We start from the raw sequence: 19232 nt of genomic DNA, 5'->3' as shown, positions 1-19232 counted from the left end.
CCAAGGCTACTGGTCAGCACACATTTTGAGTATCAAAGGCTTCATTATCCTAGACCTCTTAATTACCTTCTTTCCCATTAAATCCTATTAATTACTTTTGCAGAGAGGAGTGTCTATTTTTTTCCCCTTCAACCCATCAACCTAGGTTCCCAAAGCTTCTCCTTTTATTACAGTCAATCCCCTCCATCTCCAACACCACCACTACTTATGGACTGGCTTAGCAAGGAATTTCCCAAACAGAAGCCCTCTCTTGAGGAACCGTAGAGCCATTGACTAAAATGTTTCCTCCCCACCCTCTTTTTTTTTCCACTTGATTCCTTCAGGCAGTAAACCCGAAGGAGAGAATCTATTGTTGGGATTTAAGGTGCCAGCAAGGTGCATTCCTTTTTCTCCTTCCCAATTCTGGGGACCAATTCAGCTATAAACATAGGAGAGAGACTAAGTTTTTTAAAAGAGTGCCAGTTTTATTATGACAAAGATTGGGAAATGTAGCTGGGATCCAAAGCCAAATAGGTTTGCTACTCTGCTCTTAGAGTAACTTTCTTTCAAAGCTTCAAGCCACCCCACTACAGAGGAAGAGCCTACCCCTGTCACCTACCACATGGACAAATGGAGAATTCAGGTGCACCTAGAGGGAGGTTGGGCTTTGCTGCTTAGTTTCTTTTTCAGCTTTATCACTAAAGGCAGGTTGCTCCTACCACATAAGTGGGTGAGGAGCAGAGAGGGATCAAGGGCACTACTATGTTACTTTCCTTCCAGAAGACCCTCTAACACAAAGCATTAGTACAGTGGGATAAAGGGCTTTTTTCTTCTAGTTGGACTAAAAGCCTAATTTGTTCTGAAATCTCAGACCTCAAATCCCTCTTTTCTCACTAAGCCTTCCATGAAAGTCAAGGGAAAAAACAAAGGTCACCATATTTTGGGTAAACAAATGGCAGGGGATACTTGTGGCTTAACTTCAGTGAAGCTCTGGAAGACAGTGATAGATTGGGGGTGGGGGTGGGGGTGGGGTTTCAGAGGAAGGAGTATTTGGGAAATGCTGCAGTAGGCTGGGGCCAGAATGGCTCCAGTAGCCCCAAAGAATGATGAGGGCAGTTGTAAATAGCAGAGGAAGAAGGACTCCTGCTCCATCTCTCCAGATTCTATTTTCTCCCATCTTTTCCTTCTCCTTCTGCAATTCTTACCAATTAGTAAAACTAATGGATGTTTTCATTTTAATCTCTTGACCACACACAAAACAAGCTTAAGATGAGTAGTCATCAATTAGTAATCACATAACCCATGACAAAGACTTTGACCAAACTTTTAGTCAGGCTCCTCTGAACCCTCTTCTCAAACTAGGCCTCAAACTTTGGATTTCCACGTCTGTCTTTGCATCACCCAATTTAGCAAAACTCTTAAGTCAGTTCCATGAGAATCCCTACCCTCAATATCTGATCAAATCCCTTGTCCCCCACCCCTGGTATTTGAGTACACTGGCCTGCCTTCAGCAAGAACCTTATCAAGTTGGTTTAGACAGAATTCCCTCCCCATGTTTCCTCTTAGTAATTTTCCATCCACTGAAAATACAATTTGGAATTGAGCCTGGTTCTATACTGAGATCTGTTTTCATCTATCACAAGTCTTAATTAAATAAAACCAGTTTATACCACTTTACAATCCAGCTCTGGTTTTGACACCCACCCCCACCTCTAATACCAAATATGGCCAATATTTTTGAAATAGCAGAGTTATCAGGCCCAAATGGGAGACACCATTGCACTACACTACATTCTAATCACATATTTGCCTCATGCTAGATGCTGTACAACACACAAAAATAGATACAATATTTCCTGGCCACAAAGGATATTTGATGTGAATAATAAAACAAGAGAACTAACTGACCAATATTTATTAAACTGTTTTACATGGCAAATAAAAGAACAACCTTAACGAGTTTTGGTTTCTACCTTGAGGTATATGGTGACAGAATCATGGAAATCGAGGTAGAAAATAGAGTGCTGACACCAATGACCTCCCAGCTCCTAAACCTCACAATGGGAAGGTAGTAGGCAAAAAGCAAGAGGGAGACATTCACAAAGGCAAGAAATCTAACACAAGCTTCAAAGAAAATGCAACAGGACAACCAATGAAATGAAAGGGAAGATTCCTGGGAATCAGCTCTGCCTCAAGTCAGCTGTGTCTCAACAGAAGCAGTGAGTCTAGATAAGCCAAGGGCTGCAAGTATGAACACATTTGTTGGCTCTTAACGGGATGCCTCCTCCTTGGTCTCAAGTCTCATTTCCTCCTGGAAGTTTTCATTTCTAAACCAGAAAACTGACCATGCCACTCCCCTGTTAAATAAGAGCCTTCAGTGCCTAAGAAATAAGACCCTAGCTCCTTGATCTGGCTTATAGGGACCCCACAGATTTAATCTCTGGGACTCCCTCCTCCAGACACAATGCTCTAGCAACACTGTTCCCAGGGTACTCGCCAGCTTGTTTCTCACTTCCTTCTCTTTGCTCATGTCAGCACTCTGCCAAGAAAAGCCCTCCTCTCACCTGTACACAACTAACCTAGTTATGAAGATTTGATTTGTAGGTTTTCCCCAAACCTTCCTCCAGATGACCAGGGGCATATCTTTTTTACTGGACCTACTACATTACAGTGACCAGTTTGTATGACTGGTTTGCTTTCGACAAGGTTAGCAAGGAAAGCGGCTATGTCTTATTCATTTTTAGAATCCTTAGCACCTAGCATACTCGCCCAGTGACAGTTTGTTGAGTGAAACATAACTCCTTAAAGCAGGGAAGAGGCTATTTTGCAGTGGTTCAGTGCATGAGTAAGATTTAAAGGCTGGTTCTCGTATTTACTATCTGGGTGACTTCAAATAAAATTTTCCAATACACTAATGAAAACAAACCTGGTAATACCCATCTGATAGGGCTGTTGGGAAGAGTAAATTAAATCAGGCATAGGAAGCACTTGGCTCAGCTCTACCAAGGTTAGTTCTCTCATCCCTATTACATGTGTCCCAACTCCCAAATATCACTCCCAACACAGCTTGGGACAGTAAGCAAATCCTGTTTGCCCAAGATATGTTTAATTGTAAGAATAGAGATAGAGGTCAACTCTTCATAAAAAGCAAACTATGGTCCTATCTTAGATGTGCCGCATGTTTCCTTCTCTTACTTCTTTGAGTAGCAGTATTTCTGGATTTCTTCTGCAAGCCACAGGCAGTGCAGGATGCGTTTCTTTTCAGCAGCCAGTTCCTTTTCAGAGAACTGGCCCAAGAGTTTCTGGACAAATATGTTTTGATCTTTCAGGAAAATATTCTTATTGACTCCTACATTTGGCATATTCTCCAGGGACCCAGATTTAAAATGGAAGCTTAAATGTCTGTTTCGTTTTAGACCAGGTCCTTTCTCTTCAATCCATGTGAGCGGACTGCAAAGACAAAAGAATCATAAATGTTAGAGATTACAAGAGAGTGCAGGTGGATGTTTGCTAGCCCGTGATAACCTGGTAACAGGTCTGCATATTGTACCTATCTTCCCTGAAGCTGCTGCTCAATGTAGCGGCTCAGGTGGCATCTTGACCTCTACCAGCCTCCCAAAGGCCTTGGGTGATTGTTTCCAACTTCAGGGCCAAACAGTCCTTCATTTAATTTTGCCATCAGGCAAGGGAATTCACTCAATGATTTTGTGTGAACATCAGTTTGTTTTTTCTTGTGACTGTCTTATCTGTAACTTTTTAAAAAAGTTTTTATTTTAATTCCAGTTACTTAACAGTGTACGATATATTAGTTTCAGGCATACAATATAGTGATTAAACACTTCCATACATTATCCGGTGTGTGCATACTGACGGTTGGCACTTTACTGTCAACTGAATAGAGTAGGGCTGAGGATGGGACCTTGACCACACATGTTCCGGGCTTGGACAACACTTAGCTCCAGACATCCCAACCCAAAACACAAGTTTTAAATTCACAGACCACTCCTCCACTCTTTCTCTCTGCGAGAACTTTCATTTGCAAATATTTGCATTTGTCAACTTGGGCACAGACTACCAACAAAAAGCTTCTTAGGTCTCCCCTTCCACAGGGAGGTGTTTAACCACATCCATATCCCGAGTTTCAGCCTGCATCTGCAAACCCGGTGGAGGTGGTGATTTCTAACTGCTCTCCCCAGGCTCTTAGGATGAGCAGGCAGGGACCACACTCCTACCAGCTGTCTTTGACAGGAGAGCTGCAATGTGTAACTCTTCTATACATTGACTATCCACATGACATTTGGATTAAAAAAGTATTGTTTATTTTTACAAAGTGTGAAAACTGTTGGTAAGATGGAAAGAACACGGGCTTGAGAATTAAGCTGCACTAGGGTTATTTGGATGACCTTGGGCTCTAAGACAATGACACCTACATCATTGGCAGGTGAAGACTGCAACAAGGGAAAGACGAGACCTGATGTGGTTTCTAAGACCTTCCTTTCTTGTGCCCTTCCCATGAAGTTTTGGGGAGAAGGTGTCACAATCTGGGGATAGGAGACAGGCTGCCTAAGTGTGATTCTCACACAACACTTAGTTCTGTGCCTTTAGCAAGTTTCTTAACAGTGCTGAACCTCAGTTTCCCAGGTGATCATAATAATTCCCACTTAGAGAGTTCGCATAAAGATTCTATGAGAAAATTCTTGTTAAAGGGCTAGGCCTGTGCCTGGCACACAGTAAGCACTCAGTAAACAGTCTCTAACACCAGCACTTCCACAACAGGAATTCAAGTAATGATCCCTGTCTGGCTAGTCCTTTTATTGTGACCTCTCAAAATCATGCTTCCCACCACCTCCCCCCAGCACCCCCCCCCCCCCCCCCGCCAGCCTCTTCCCCATTCCCAGTTATGGTTCTGCTCTATTCTACTCTATTGTTTGAAGGTAGCTATAACTTAAAAAATTGTGTCTGGAAACAACTGGCACAGGCTCCTAATGTGCAGTTAACAACCCTAGAAAGACATCTACTTATAGTTGAAAGCTGAAACTCAGGCCTGCAGACTGAGTCAAGTTTTGGGGGAGAGAGAGAAAGAAGCCCACAGATCCCAAGCATTCTTCCCAAGCACAGTCAGAAGCCATAACTGCATTTACAGGATAAGATGGCCTTTCTCTGTCACAGAGGACACTATACTAAGCAGCATGTAAACCAAGCAGGGACTTATTTGCTTTGAAGAGCTACATTTCACCAAGTCGTCTATTCTGGAAGTCATTAAAATGATAAGATGAGGGGCGCCTGGGTGGCGCAGTCGGTTAAGCGTCCGACTTCAGCCAGGTCACGATCTCGCGGTCCGTGAGTTCGAACCCCGCATCAGGCTCTGGGCTGATGGCTCGGAGTCTGGAGCCTGTTTCCGATTCTGTGTCTCCCTCTCTCTCTGCCCCTCCCCCGTTCATGCTCTGTCTCTCTCTGTCCCAAAAAAAATAAACATTGAAAAAAAATTTAAAATGATAAGATGATTCATGTATAAATCAATGATAGCCCATACATAAAAAATTCATATTCAGGTCAGACAGAGTCTAAAAGATAGTAGTTAGATTAGTAAACTAGTAAAACTAAGGTGTTCAATCTATCATTTAAAAATTTTTGATTATGACTCCAATTTTTAAAAATAAATTATTACAAACTCTATCATCAAAAAGTTGGTCTCACTTCTAAAACATTAATCTCCATGGCTAGTTTTGTTTTACTTAACTGAGGTAGGTGACATTAACACTGTATTAGTTTCAGCTCATGGCTAGTTTTAAAAGCACATGGTACACGCTTTAAAACATTCCAGAATTTGATAACAAAGATGAACATTAATGCTGTTTATTCACTGCTTTAACGTTGGATACAAATAAATTTGAGACAGGGGCACCTGGGTGGCTCTATCAGTTGAGCATCTGACTCTTGATTTCAGTTCAGGTCATGATCCCAAAGTTGTGGGATTGAACCCCACATCAGGCTCCAGGCAGAGTATGGAGCCTGCTTGGGATCTTCTCTCTCTCCCTCTGCCCCTCTACCCTGCTCGTGCTCTCTATCCCTCTCTCTCAAATAAAATAAATAATATTTTCTTAAAAAAGGGAATAAAAAGAAATGTGAGATATTCCAACGGTTCTGATCTACCTAAGAAAATTTCTCATATCCTTCCATAGAACATGGAGTCTTAAAAGTCTGAGGAAATGCCAAACATCAAGGATGTTTCCTCTGATTCAATTTCCTAATCAGTGGACATGACTAATAAATATACAGCTTCACCTATGCTATTGTGGTGGTGTGACAGTAAAAGTACAATCTGTGAAGTAGAAAGTATTATATGTAATTAACAACTTATTATAATATGTTGTTTGCCATCTGTCCCAACCTCTCATCTGATGCCTGCCCCGCCTTTGCAATAATGAGTTAGTCTCTGCTTCCCTCACATCTTATTTCCTGTCAAGGACTGAGAAGAGCACATTTTCCTCTGAGAAGCATGACCTGACCTCTCGACATTCCCTTTTCTGTGCTCCAGAAGCACCCTGAGCTATGTTTAGCTCTGGCTACTGGGGACAGCACCTGTCTGTGGGGATGGTCAGACTATAGCTGCAATTCTTACACTTACAAGGTCAGGGTCTGCTAGTGCTATTACTCCAAATGCAGCCCTTGCAGGTTCCGCATGCTTTATCTGCCTTCATCTGTGACCTCTGCCTTTCCCCAGCAAAGAGGAAACTCCTCAAAATGGACAAAGATCAGGCTTCATTCAGGAACCCAAATACTTTTCTCTTTTTGTAAATACCCAATGGTCTGTTTCTTTTACTACCAAGAGCCCCACTAGCTGGAAGCACATTTAGAAACACTCCAAAACACTTGTTATTTTAAATATTTTATAGAGCCCAAGTGCTTTTCAAGGAGAATTATGAATATGCTTTTGTTTTAAAAGACTTGGTATAAAAAATAAAGAATCAGAACACTTTGGGAATAGTATGACAGAATAAGATAAAGCTGAGAAACAGAACCTTAAATTGTAGTCACAATGAGGGATGGATATTTGGACATGTGATAAGCAAGCAGGATAAAATGTCAATGGCAAGATCTAGGTAGCAGTTGTATGGGTGTTCACTGCAAAATTCTTCCAACTTTACCATATGTCTGAAACATTCATAATAAAATGTTGGAAAAAATTCAGGTCTCAGGGGTAAACTGGATTTCTGTTACTTCATCTGATCTTGCTCACTTGTGTGGCTTAGGCAACCTGCTCAAATTCCGTAAGCCTCTATGTACTTGGCAAAGGGGATCATGTTCGTCTTATTTACCTTCCAAGGCTGCTGTGAGGATGAATAAGGCCAACATAAGTGAAATCCCAGCACCTACTGTGTCTACAAAAGCAGACAGTCCTTCTGGAGTTGGGGTTGGGGGTCTAGGCCCTCTGGGCTCTGTCTAGATTCACCTTGGTGAACATATGACAATGTCCTCAAGTTTCCTCCTCACAGTTTCTCACAACCTACCGTTTGTTCTCTGTCTCTAAGCACACAGTCATTTTCATATGTTGATCTTCCTTTCGCTCTTCCAAAGTGGCGGATATAAGAGAAAGTTCCCCAAAGAGGGAGACCAGCCAGGTCAGGCGAGAAATGCCACTGAATGCAGGGAAGCCAAACCGCTCTTCTTCCAATGGGCCAGCTGTGGGGAATCACAAATACCATGGGAAGTGGGAAGTAAGGACTGATAGCTGGAGAGCTGAGGGAGCAAGTGGGCAGGTGTGTGGCTAGGTCCTCAAGACAAAGCAACCTTGCCTTACAGCATGATATGCAAGATGACTACTAATATTTAGGTGCCTGAATGAAAACTTCATAAAAGCATTTCTCTTTTTTCTTGTTTACTTGATTCAATTTTCTTAGGAAAATAAAACATTTTATTGGAAACAGCAGTCCACCTAGCCCATAGGATAATAAAAATATTTCAGGCTTCTACTATGCACATGTGGTTTACATATAGTAAACATACACACACATACATACATACCCTCTTCAGTTAGTGATTTAAAGAAGTCTTATAAAAGAAAAAGAATCAAGGTATTTTAGGCCCCCAAGCCTATATTCCTATAAATACCATATAACTAACAATAGGGTAAATGACAATAGGGTGAAGGCACCATGATAGCTATGAAGAAAACAGCAATACCTATAAACTATGTCAATATAAAAAAAAAACTGATACAGTGTTAAGTGTTTCCTTAGTCTTCATAATCTCCTACACAAAAGTACATTAAAGTACATCTGTGTGAGAAATATGTGTGGTTAAGATATTGCTCCTGACTCTCTCCAGCCCCAATTTTAAACATAACCCAAACTTAAAAGGCTACATAACCTGTTACGTTGTTTATAAACTAATTCCTTACAAATTTGATACTGACTTGAAAAGAATTCATATTATGACTATGTTTTAAAAAAGAGAAGAGGGGCGCCTGGGTGGCTCAGTCGGTTGAGCATCCGACTTCAGCTCAGGTCACGATCTCACGGTCCGTGAGTTCGAGCCCCGTGTCAGGCTCTGGGCTGACAGCTCAGAGCCTAGAGCCTGCTTCCGATTCTGTGTCTCCCTCTCTCTGCCCCTCCCCCATTCATGCTCTGTCTCTCTCTGTCTCAAAAATAAATAAATGTTATAAAAAAATTTTTTTTTAAAAAAGAGAACAAGCTATAAATAAAAGCAAAAAAATTTATAAGTTTCATAGACAACATGGTTTGAAGTCACTAGGACCTAAATATCAAAGTTACAAAAGAAAGGTTTCTCCCTCTCAGCTGGTTACTGTCTGCTCTTGGGCTTTTTGGAGAGGACAGAGCAGCCATCAAATGTTTGAGCAATGAAGTCAGAGGCCTGAGCTCCAATCTGGCTCTGCCACAAAGCTGTTTTTGACAACTTTGTGAAGCTATTCACCTCTCTGAGCTTCCTTTTCTCTGTGTGTATAATGGGGGTATAAATACTCACTTTATAGGATTATCATATATGAATTAACATGAACTAATTAATACATGTCACATACGTGGCACAGTTCCTTGTACAGGTTCATGGTTATTGTTACAACTCTATCATTATTTTAAAAGATGAAGGTGGATTTTAAAAAGAGGTTTCAGGGGCGCCTGGGTGGCGCAGTCGGTTAAGCGTCCGACTTCAGCCAGGTCACGATCTCGCGGTCCGTGAGTTCGAGCCCCGCGTCAGGCTCTGGGCTGACAGCTCGGAGCCTGGAGCCTGTTTCCGATTCTGTGTCTCCCTCTCTCTCTGCCCCTCCCCCGTTCATGCTCTGTCTCTCTCTGTCCCAAAAATAAATAAACGTTGAAAAAAAAAAAAAGAGGTTTCACTGTTATTTTCTGAAAATTCATGAGGAGATAAATGGTTTTACCACTTAGCAATGCCTGATCATGTCAGGGTTTTGCTTCTATAAGGAAAGCCCTCAGGAAAGGTTCCAAATACTCTAGGATATAGCCAGATAAGAAGGCCATCCAAAGAGCAGGAGGCTCCAGGATGCTCATATCCTATTGCTAATGGAGCTCCTCAAATAATGACCAACATAGAGCAAATAATCAAATATAGTGTAGACCAAATATTCTGGGGGCTGCCCATGTCCTTGTAACGTGTTGGAGGAAGAAAGGGGCTATGAATATTGTTTACTCTGCAAAGAGAACAAAAATATTCTCCTCTCCAAGAACCTGAGTCCATGTTCAACCTCCTGTGGAAAAATAGTCTCCAATTTAAGATTTAATGAGGAAAATTCTATCTAAAAGGTTGGGACAGAAGCATTTGTAAGCTTAAGATTTCTAACATACTTTTACCTAAGGTCCACCAAGCACTTAAATCTCATTTGAGGAAAGAAAAAAAAATGGCTATTTTTATTGTTTGTGGAAGCATGGGAAGATTATATTAAATTGGCCTTCAGTCAGACAGTCTTTAGAAAAAATGAATCCAAATTAACATCCTAGAGAACTAGGAAAGAACCTAGTTAGCTTTCTGGCCTCACCAGTTACACATGACCTGTGATCCCACCTCAAACTGACCTGTGAAGAGGAGAGACCCTTTTAGCAGGTCTTTTCCCACCACTTCTTTTTTCAGGAATGCAAACTCCTCCATCAAGAGTTCAACATGCTCCTCATGCAAGACCTTTCCTGTCATGACAAAAATGGGAGTAAAAAAGGCAGTCATCATCAGTCATGTATAGATGTACATCCCAGAGTCTAGGTCTGTCTTCTACCAGCACAGAAGGACACAGTGACTGCAGAACCACCTGGGGTACCACTATATCCTTACACACCCCACCTGGAGGTGATGTCAGTTCTCAACTTACAACAGAAATGAAAGTCTAAGAAAGCAACATGATATCTACCTGCCCCAAAGGCAAGATGAGATCTGGGAAGTATCTGAGCTGAGTGCTAACTTCTCTTCTAGCCAGAATGGGGCAGTGCAGCATAAAAATCTAAGAAACAAGGAGAACAAAAGGAATTTTGAGGACTAAAGAGAAGCTAAAATTAGACTCTTTATTTCAAAAACTGGAAGAACCAAGTGACTTTTTCAAATTACCCAGGTTGGAGGGTGGATAGATAATATTCGTAACTAAAATTTTGGATTATAAAAGAAAGCTGTTAAAATTTTTTGCTCTGGTGGCTTTTTCTTATCTAGGTTAGAAGATTCATAAAATACCAGAACTGGTTCCCCTTCTTCAATAGTTCTTTATTTTCAACTAATCCCACATGACTATTTTTTTTTTAATATATATTCCTTCCATATTACCAACCTCTCTAGGTACACAAAACAAAACAAAACTCAGGAAAAACTTAAAGTACAAGAAAGCTCTTTTGTTCAAATATGTTTTGTTCAGTATTTCCCTTTTATTTTTATTTATTTATTTTTATATCTCTCTGGCTTATTTACTACTTGTTACAAGTTTGTGCTCTTAAACATTATGAATCTTACCCCTCACACATCCTATTCCCTGGTGGTAATCACCATTTCACTGGCTATTTTTTTTTATAGGTTTGACTTTCTAGATTCCACAAATTAGTGATACTCATATAGTACTTGTCTTTCTCTGACTTATCGCACTTAGCATAATGTGCTCAAGGTTTATCTGTGTTGTTGCAAATGGCAGGATATCCTTTCCCACTGCTGAATAATATTCCAGTTTATATATGTATCACACCTTTTTTTTTTTTTTTTTAACATTCATCTGTTGATGGGCATTTGGGTTGCTTCCATGTCTTGGTTATTGTGAATAATGCTACAATGAACATGGGTGTGCAGTTATCCCTTCAATGCACTGATTTCAATTCCTTCAGATATATACCCAGGAGTAGGTTTCTGGATCATCTGACAGTTCTGTTTTTAATTTTTTGAAGACCCGTCATACTGTTTTCCATTTTGGATATGCCAGTTTACATTCCAACCAAGAGTACATCAGAGTTCCTTTTTCCCCACATCCTTATCAACATTTGTTACCTCATTGTTTGAAAATAGCTACCATAATAGGTGTGAGGTGATATCTCATTGTGGTTTTGGTATGCCTGATGATTAGTGACCGTGAACTCTTCTTCATACATCTGTTGACATACCTGTTTGTATATCTTCTTTGGAAATGTGTCTCTTAAATTCCTCTGCCAATTTTCTAATTGGATTGTTTGCTTTTCCCCTATTAGCTGTGTGAGTTCTTTATATTTTAGATATTAACCCCTTATAACATATATAGGTTGCAAATATTTTTTCCCATTCTATAGGTTGCCATTTCAGTTTACTGAATATTTCCTTTACTGTGTAGAAGCTCTTTAGTTTTATGTGTTTATGTTTATTTTAGCTTTTTTGCCTGTGAAGTTGGTGTCTTATCCAAGCTAACACTGCTAAAAACAAAGTCAAGGATTTTCCCCCTATGTTTTCTTTTAGGAGTTTTACAGTGTCAGATAAGTCTCTTTTTCTTATGATTTCATATGTCTCTGATACATTTCAAGACAATTTCTGTGACTGATGTAAGACAGGAGTCCAGTTTCATTCTTTTACATGTGCATATCCAGTTTTCCTAACACCACTGATTGAAGAGACCACCATTTTCCCACTGTATGTTCTTGGTGCCCTTGTCAAATATTAGTTAACCACGTATGCATGGGTTTATGTTTGAGCTCTCTATACTGTTCCACTGGTTTATGTGCCTGATTTTATGTCAGTGCCACACTGTTTTGATTCCTATACCTTTGTATCATAAATTGTAATTTAGGAAGTGTGATGCTTCCAGATTTATTCTTCATTCTCAAGATTGTTTTTGGTATTGAGGGTCTCTTATGGTTCCACACAAATTTCAAAATGGTTTTACTATTTCTGTGAAAATAATGCCATTGGAATTTTGCTAGGGATTGCACTGGATCTATAAATTGCTTTACAAAGTATGAACTTTAAAAATATCTATCCTTCCAATCCAAGAACATGAGGTACCTTTCCAATTAGTTGTGTCTTCTTCAATCTGTTTTTAAAAATTTTTTATTTAAATTTCAGTTAGTTAACATACAGTGTATTGTTAGTTTCATTACACTGTATGTTTCAGGTGTACAATTTAGTAATTCAACACTTAACATATAACACATGGTGCTCAATTACAAGTACACTCCTTAATCCTCAATACCTATTTAACCCATTCCCACCCCCCCCCCCCACTTCTCCTCTGGTAACCATGTGTTTGTTCTCTATAGCTAAAAGTGTGTGTTTGGTTTACCTCTCTTTCTCTTTTTTTCCCCTATGATCATTTGTTTTGTTTCTTAAATTCCACATATGAATGGAATTATATGGTATTTGTCTTTTTCTGACTGACTTATTTCACTTAGCATAAACCTCTCTAGCTCCATCCACATCCTTTTTTGCAAGATTTCATTCTTTTTTATGGCTGAGTAATATTCCACTGTATATAAATATACCACATTTTCTTTATCCATTCATCAGTCAAAGAACCTTTGGGTCATTTCCATAATTTGGGTATTGTAGATGCTGCTGCTATAAACATTCGGGGTACATGTATCCCTTTGAATTCGTATTTTTGTATTCTTGGGGTAAATATCTATTAGTGCAATTGCTGGATCTTCATTAATCCCTTTCATCAATGTCTTACAGTTTTCAGTGTACATGTCTTTCACCTCCTTGGTTAAATTTATTCCTAAGTATTTTATTGTTTTTAATGGTACTACAAATGGGATTGCTTTCTTATTTCTCTTTCAGATAATTTGTTAGTATATAGAAACACAAATGATTTCTGCACGCTAATTTTGTATCTGCAACTTTACTTGCTTATTAGTTCGAACAGTTTTTTGGTGGAGCCTTTAGGGTATTCTGCATATAAGAGCATGTCATCTGCAGAGACAATTTTACTTTTTCTGATTTGGATGCCTTTTATTTCTCTTTCTTGCCTACTTGCTCTATGACTTCCAGTACTACATTAAACAGAACACAGTGGTAAGAGTGGGCATCCTTGTCTTGTTCCTGATCTTGGAGGAAAAGCTTTCAGTGTTTCACCACGAAGTATGAGGTTAGCTGTGGGCTTTTCAATATTTTATTATACTGAGAAACATCCCATCTAAACCTAATTTGTTCAGATTTTTTTTTATCATAAAAGAATTGCCAAATGCTTTTTCTGCACCTATGGAGATGATGATACATTTATCCTTCATTATGTTAATGATTTACATACCCTGAATGATGCTTGCATCCCAGGGAGGAACATCATTAAATCCTCGTGTATGATCCTGTTAATGTGTTCTAGAATTTGGCACTAGTATTTTGGTGAAGATTCTGCATCTATGTCCATTATGGATATTGACCTGTAATTTTCTTTTCTCTTAATGTTCTTGTCTTGGATCATGGTATTTTGGTAATGCTGGCCTTGTAAAATGAGTTCGAAAGTGTTCTTTCCTCTTCAATTTTCTGTAAGAGTTTGAGAAGGATTGGTAACAATTCTTTACATGTTTGGTAGAATTCACCTGTGAAGCCATCTCATCCTGGACATTTATATGTTGGGATTTATTATTATTTATTATTGTCATCATCATCATCTAATCCCTTCCTCATTGTTGGTCTGTTCCATTTTTCTATTACTTCATGATTAAATCTCGGTAAATTGCATTTCTATGCATCTATCCATTTCTTCTAAGTTACCTAATTTTTTGGCATAAAATTGTTCATAGTAGTCTCTTATGATCCTTTGTATTTCTGCGGTATCAGTTATATTACTCCCTCACTTATTCCAGTCATCTTTTTTTTTCCTGGTAAGTGCAGCTAAAGGTTTGTCAATTTTGTATTTCTATTCAAAAAACCAACTCAGTTTCATTTATCTTTTCCATCATCTTTCTAGTCTCTATTTCATTTATTTCTGCTCTAATCTTTATTATTTTCTTCTGCTTTGTTCATTTTCTACTTCCTTGAAATGTAAAATTAGGTTGTTTGAGATCTTTCTCTTTTCTTAATATAAGTATTTACCGCTATAAATCTTCCTCTTAGAAATGTTTTTGCTAGATGCAATAATTTTTGGTATGTTTGTTTCCATTTTCATTCATCTCAAGATTTTTTTTAAATTTCCCTTTCGATTTCTTCTTTTGACCCACTGTTTTTTCAGAAGTGTGCGGTTTACATATTTATGAATTTTCCAGCTTTCCTATTATTCATGGTCAAATACTTGATAAGACTGCACTCTTATTAAATTTGTTAAGAGTTGTTTGTGGCCTAACATATGATCTATCCTGAAGAATGTTCCACGTTCCATTCTTGAGAAGAATGTATATTCTGTTGTTGGTGGTTGAAATGCTCTGTATTCTGTACATGTCTATTGGGTCCATTTGGTCTAAGTGTAATTCAAATCCATTATTTCCATATTATATTTCTATGTGGATGATTTATCCATTGTTGAAAGCAGGGTATTGAAATCCTCTATTATTGCATTGCTATCTACTTTTGTCTTCAGATCTATAAACTATTTAATGTATCTAGGTGTTCCAATACTGGATGTCTATAAATATATATATATTTCTTAATGTTTATGTTTATTTTTGAGACAGAGAAAGACACAGCATGAGCTGGGGAGGGGCAGAGAGAGAGGGAGACACAGAGTACAAAGCAGGCTCCAGGCTCTGAGCTGTGAGCACAGAGCCTGACACAGGGGTCAAACTCGTCAGGTGCAAGATCATGACCTGACCCGACGTCTGAAGCTCAACCAACTGAGCCACCCAGGTGCCCCTATTGGATGCCTAAAAATTTACTATTGTTACAACCTCTCAGTGAATTGATCCCTTTATCTTCTTTATCTCTTGCTGCAGCTTTTCACTTAAAGTCTATTTTGTCTAATATCAGTATAGCTACTCCAGCTTCTTTTGGTTTCTATTTGCATAGAATATTTTTCCATCCTTTTAGTTTTGGTCTATGAGTGTTCTTATAGGCACCATATACTTGGATTTTTTTTTTCTGTAATTCATTGAGCCACCCTATGTCTTTTAGTGGAGAATGTAAGTCATTTACATCATTGATAGGTAACACTTTTGTCTTTTAACCTATGTGCTAGAGTTCACTATTGCAATATTCAGAAAATTAACTATATATTTATATATTTACCTTTAACAGTGAATTTTATACTTCCATATATTTTCATGTTACTAATTCACATCCTTTCAGCTTGAAGAACTCCCTTTAGCATTTCTCATAAGGCAGATCTAATGATGATAAATTACCCCAGCTTTTATTTGCTTGGGAAAGACGTTATCTCTCCTTCATTTCTAAAGTTTGTGATTGACAGTTCTGAAGTATTCTTGGTTGATTGTGTTTTTCTTTGAGCACATGGAAGGCCTGTTGGGCCTTCTGCTGAGAAGCCTGCTGACAGCTGTATCAGGATTCCCTTGTATGTGGTGAGTCTTTTTTCTCTTGCTGCTTTTAGAATTCTTTGATTTTTTTGAGAGCTTGACTACAAAGTGATCTCTTTGGATTAAATCATTTTGGGGACACTTGAGCTTCATGTTCCTGGATGACTGCATCTCTCCCTAGTTTTGGAAAGTTTTTAGCCATTATTTCTTCAAATAAGTTTTCCCTGTCTTTTGCTCTCCTTTCTCCTTCTGGGACTCCCATAATGTGAATATTGTTTCAATTGACGTTGTCCCATAATTCACATACACTTTCTTTGCTCTTTTTCAATTTAATTTCTTTTTTCCCACTGATTGGATAATATCAAGAGACCCGTCTTCACATTCATAGATTCTTTCTTCTATCTGATTGGGCCTGTTGTTGAAGCTCTCTACTGAATTTTTCATTTCATTCACTTATATGCTTAAGCTCCAAAATGTATTCGTCTTATGATTTCTCATTTTGTTCATACATTGTTTTCCTGAGTTTGTTTATTGTTCTCTTGAATCATGCTGAGCTTCCTTCAAATAATTATTTAGAATTTTCAGGTAACTTGTGGATTTCCACTTCTTTTGTGTCAGTTATTAGAAAATTATTGTGCTCCTGATAATGTCATGCTTGTTTTTTTTCCTATTTCTGATGGCTTTTGCATTGATGTCTGTGTATTTGAAGCAGTCACCTCAATATCTTTCAGCAATGTTTTGTGGTTTGTCATATATAGTTTTTATTATCATGAGGTAGTTTCCTTCTATTTATTGTTAGTTTGTTGAATGCTTTTATCATTAAAGGGTGTTGAATTTGGTCAAATGCATTTTTCTGCAACAATTGAGATGATCATGTGGGTTTTGTCCTTCATTCTTTTAATGTGGTGTATCACATTCTTTGTTTTCATATGTTGACCCAATTCTTGCATCCCAGGAATAAATCCCACTTGGTCCTGCTGAATCTAGGCTGCTAACATTCTGATGAGAATTTCTGCATCTGCAGAAACCAGATATACTGGTCTTTACTTTTCTTGTAGTTAACTTTGTCTGGCTTTGGTATCAGGCAATGCTGGCCTCATATAAGTCTGGAAGTGTTCTTTCCTCTTTAATTTTTTGGAAAGTTTTGAGTAGAATTGTTGTTACTTCTATAAATGTTTGGTAGTATTTTCCAGTGAAGCCATCTGATCCTGGGCTTTTCTAGTTAGGAAGTTACTGTTTCAGTCTTCTTACTAGTTATAGGTATGTACAGAATTTATGATTCAGTTGGTATTTTGTCTGTTTTTAGGAACTTATCCACTTACTCTATGTTATCCAGTTGTTGGAGTATACTTGTTCATAGTAGTCTCCTGTAATACATTTATTTCTGTAGCATGTCATAATGTCTCCTTTACACTTCTGAGTTTGTTTATTTGAATCTTTTTTTCCTAGTTAATCTAGCTAAGAGTTTGTCAATTTTTTAAATCTTTTCAAACGATTTTAGTTTCTTTGAAATTTTCTATTTTCTATTTATTTATTTATTTATTTATTTATTTATTTATTTATTACTATTCTAATCTTTATTGTTTTCCTTTTTTTCTGCTAACTTTTGATTTAGTTCAGTCTTCTAGTTCCTTGAGGTGTAAAGTTAGGTTGTTGACTTGAGATCTTCCTTCTTGTTTAATGTGTTTACCACCATAAATGTCCTTCTTTGTACTGTTTTTACTACATCCTATATATTTTGGTATGCTGCATTTTCACTTTATTTTCTCAAGATATTTCTAATCACTCTTGTGATTTTTCCCTTCACCCATTGGCTAACTAACAGTATACTGTTTAATTTTCATGTATTTGTGGATTTTCCAGTTTTTCTTCTGCTGTTGATTTCTAGTTTCATTCCATTGTGTTCTGAAAAGACACTTAGCATGATTTCAATCTTTTTAAATTTGTTAAGACTTATTGTGGCCTACATATAGTCTATCCTGGAGAACAATCTATGTGTGCTTGAGAAGAATGTGTATTCTGCTATTATTAGATGAAGTATTCTCTATATGTCTGTTCAATTGGTGTTGTCCAAGTTCTCTCTTTCATATATTGACCTTCTGGCTGGTTTTCCTATCCATTACTCAAAGTGGAGTACTGAAGTCTCCTACTATTATTGTGTCCCTTCAACAATGTTTGCTTCATACATTTGGGAGCTCTAATGTTAGGTGAACTGACCCTTCATCTCTTATGACACTTTTTTTATTCTTTTTTTTTTTTAATTTTTTTTTTCAACGTTTATTTATTTTTGGGACAGAGAGAGACAGAGCATGAACGGGGGAGGGGCAGAGAGAGAGGGAGACACAGAATCGGAAACAGGCTCCAGGCTCTGAGCCATCAGCCCAGAGCCTGACGCGGGGCTCGAACTCACGGACCATGAGATCGTGACCTGGCTGAAGTCGGACGCTCAACCAACTGCGCCACCCAGGCGCCCCTGACACTTTTTGATTTAAAGCCTATTTTGTTTGATAAATTTATGTCTTCTTGCTCTTTTGGTTACTATTTACATGGAATATCTTTTTTCCATCCTTTTAGTGCATATGTGTCTTTAGATCTGAAGTCTCTTGTAGACAGTATACAGTTGGACCTTGTTTTTGTTTTGTTTTAATCCACTGAGCCAATCTAAGTCTTCTGATTAAGGAGTTTAACCATTTACATTTGAAGTAATCACTGACAGAAAAAAAAAAAACTTCTGCTGCCATTTTGTTAACTGGTGTCTATAAATTCTTGCAGTATTTTGTCCTTCTTTTCCTCTCTTACTGCCTTCTTTTGTGTTTTGTTGATTTTTTTTTTTTTTTTTTTTGGTGACATGTTTTGATTCCTTTCTCATTTCCTTTTGCACATCTCATGTGGTTACTGTGGGAATTAAATAAAGCTTCTAATTATAGTAATCTAACTTAGACTAATAAAAACTTCAACTGCATACAAAAACTTTATTCCTTTACATTTCCAACCTCCCACTTTATTTTACTCATATCACAAACTATATCTATTTATATTGTATATCCATTAACATAGATTTATAGTTATTTCTTATGCTCTGTCTTTCCAATTTCATACTAGAATTAAAAATGATTGGGGTGCCTGGGTAGCTGAGTCAGTTAAATGTCCAACTTCGGCCCAGGTCATAATCTCATGGTCCATGAGTTTGAGCCGCACACAGGCTCTGTGCTGACTGCTCACAGTCTGGAACCTGCTTCGGATTCTGTGTCTCCCTCTCTCTCTGCCCCTCCCCTGCTCATGCTCTTGCTCTCTCTCTCAAAAATAAACATTAAAAAAATTGTTTGATGATTTATGAACCAACAAAATACTACAGGATTCTATATTTCTTTTTATGTTTCCCTTTACCAG

General features: G+C 38.1%; 1 protein-coding gene and 1 long non-coding RNA gene across 7 annotated transcripts in view; both read right to left on the bottom strand.

The window, feature by feature from the left end:
* Positions 1–3063: 3063 nt before the first annotated feature.
* BLVRA (biliverdin reductase A) overlaps positions 3064–19232 on the bottom strand; it is a 51819-nt gene continuing 35650 nt past the window's right edge. For all 6 annotated transcript variants that reach the window (XM_053218683.1, XM_015075284.3, XM_053218682.1 and 3 more), the window contains 3 exons: positions 10029–10136; positions 7491–7662; positions 3064–3429 (listed from right to left, as the gene is read on the bottom strand). In XM_053218683.1, coding sequence (XP_053074658.1) covers positions 3171–3429; positions 7491–7662; positions 10029–10136 — 539 coding nt within the window. In that variant the 3' untranslated portion in view covers positions 3064–3170. The remainder of the gene's footprint in view (positions 3430–7490; positions 7663–10028; positions 10137–19232) is intronic.
* LOC128314831 (uncharacterized) lies at positions 17327–18330 on the bottom strand. Its single transcript, XR_008296928.1, has 2 exons — positions 18077–18330; positions 17327–17608 (listed from the first exon to the last, which is right to left on the bottom strand). It is a non-coding gene; the product is annotated as an uncharacterized LOC128314831 (long non-coding RNA).

The sequence above is a fragment of the Acinonyx jubatus genome, chromosome A2, assembly GCF_027475565.1.
Source record: "Acinonyx jubatus isolate Ajub_Pintada_27869175 chromosome A2, VMU_Ajub_asm_v1.0, whole genome shotgun sequence".
Classification (NCBI taxonomy): Eukaryota; Metazoa; Chordata; class Mammalia; order Carnivora; family Felidae; genus Acinonyx; species Acinonyx jubatus.
This window is presented reverse-complemented; position numbering and strand designations above follow the sequence as displayed.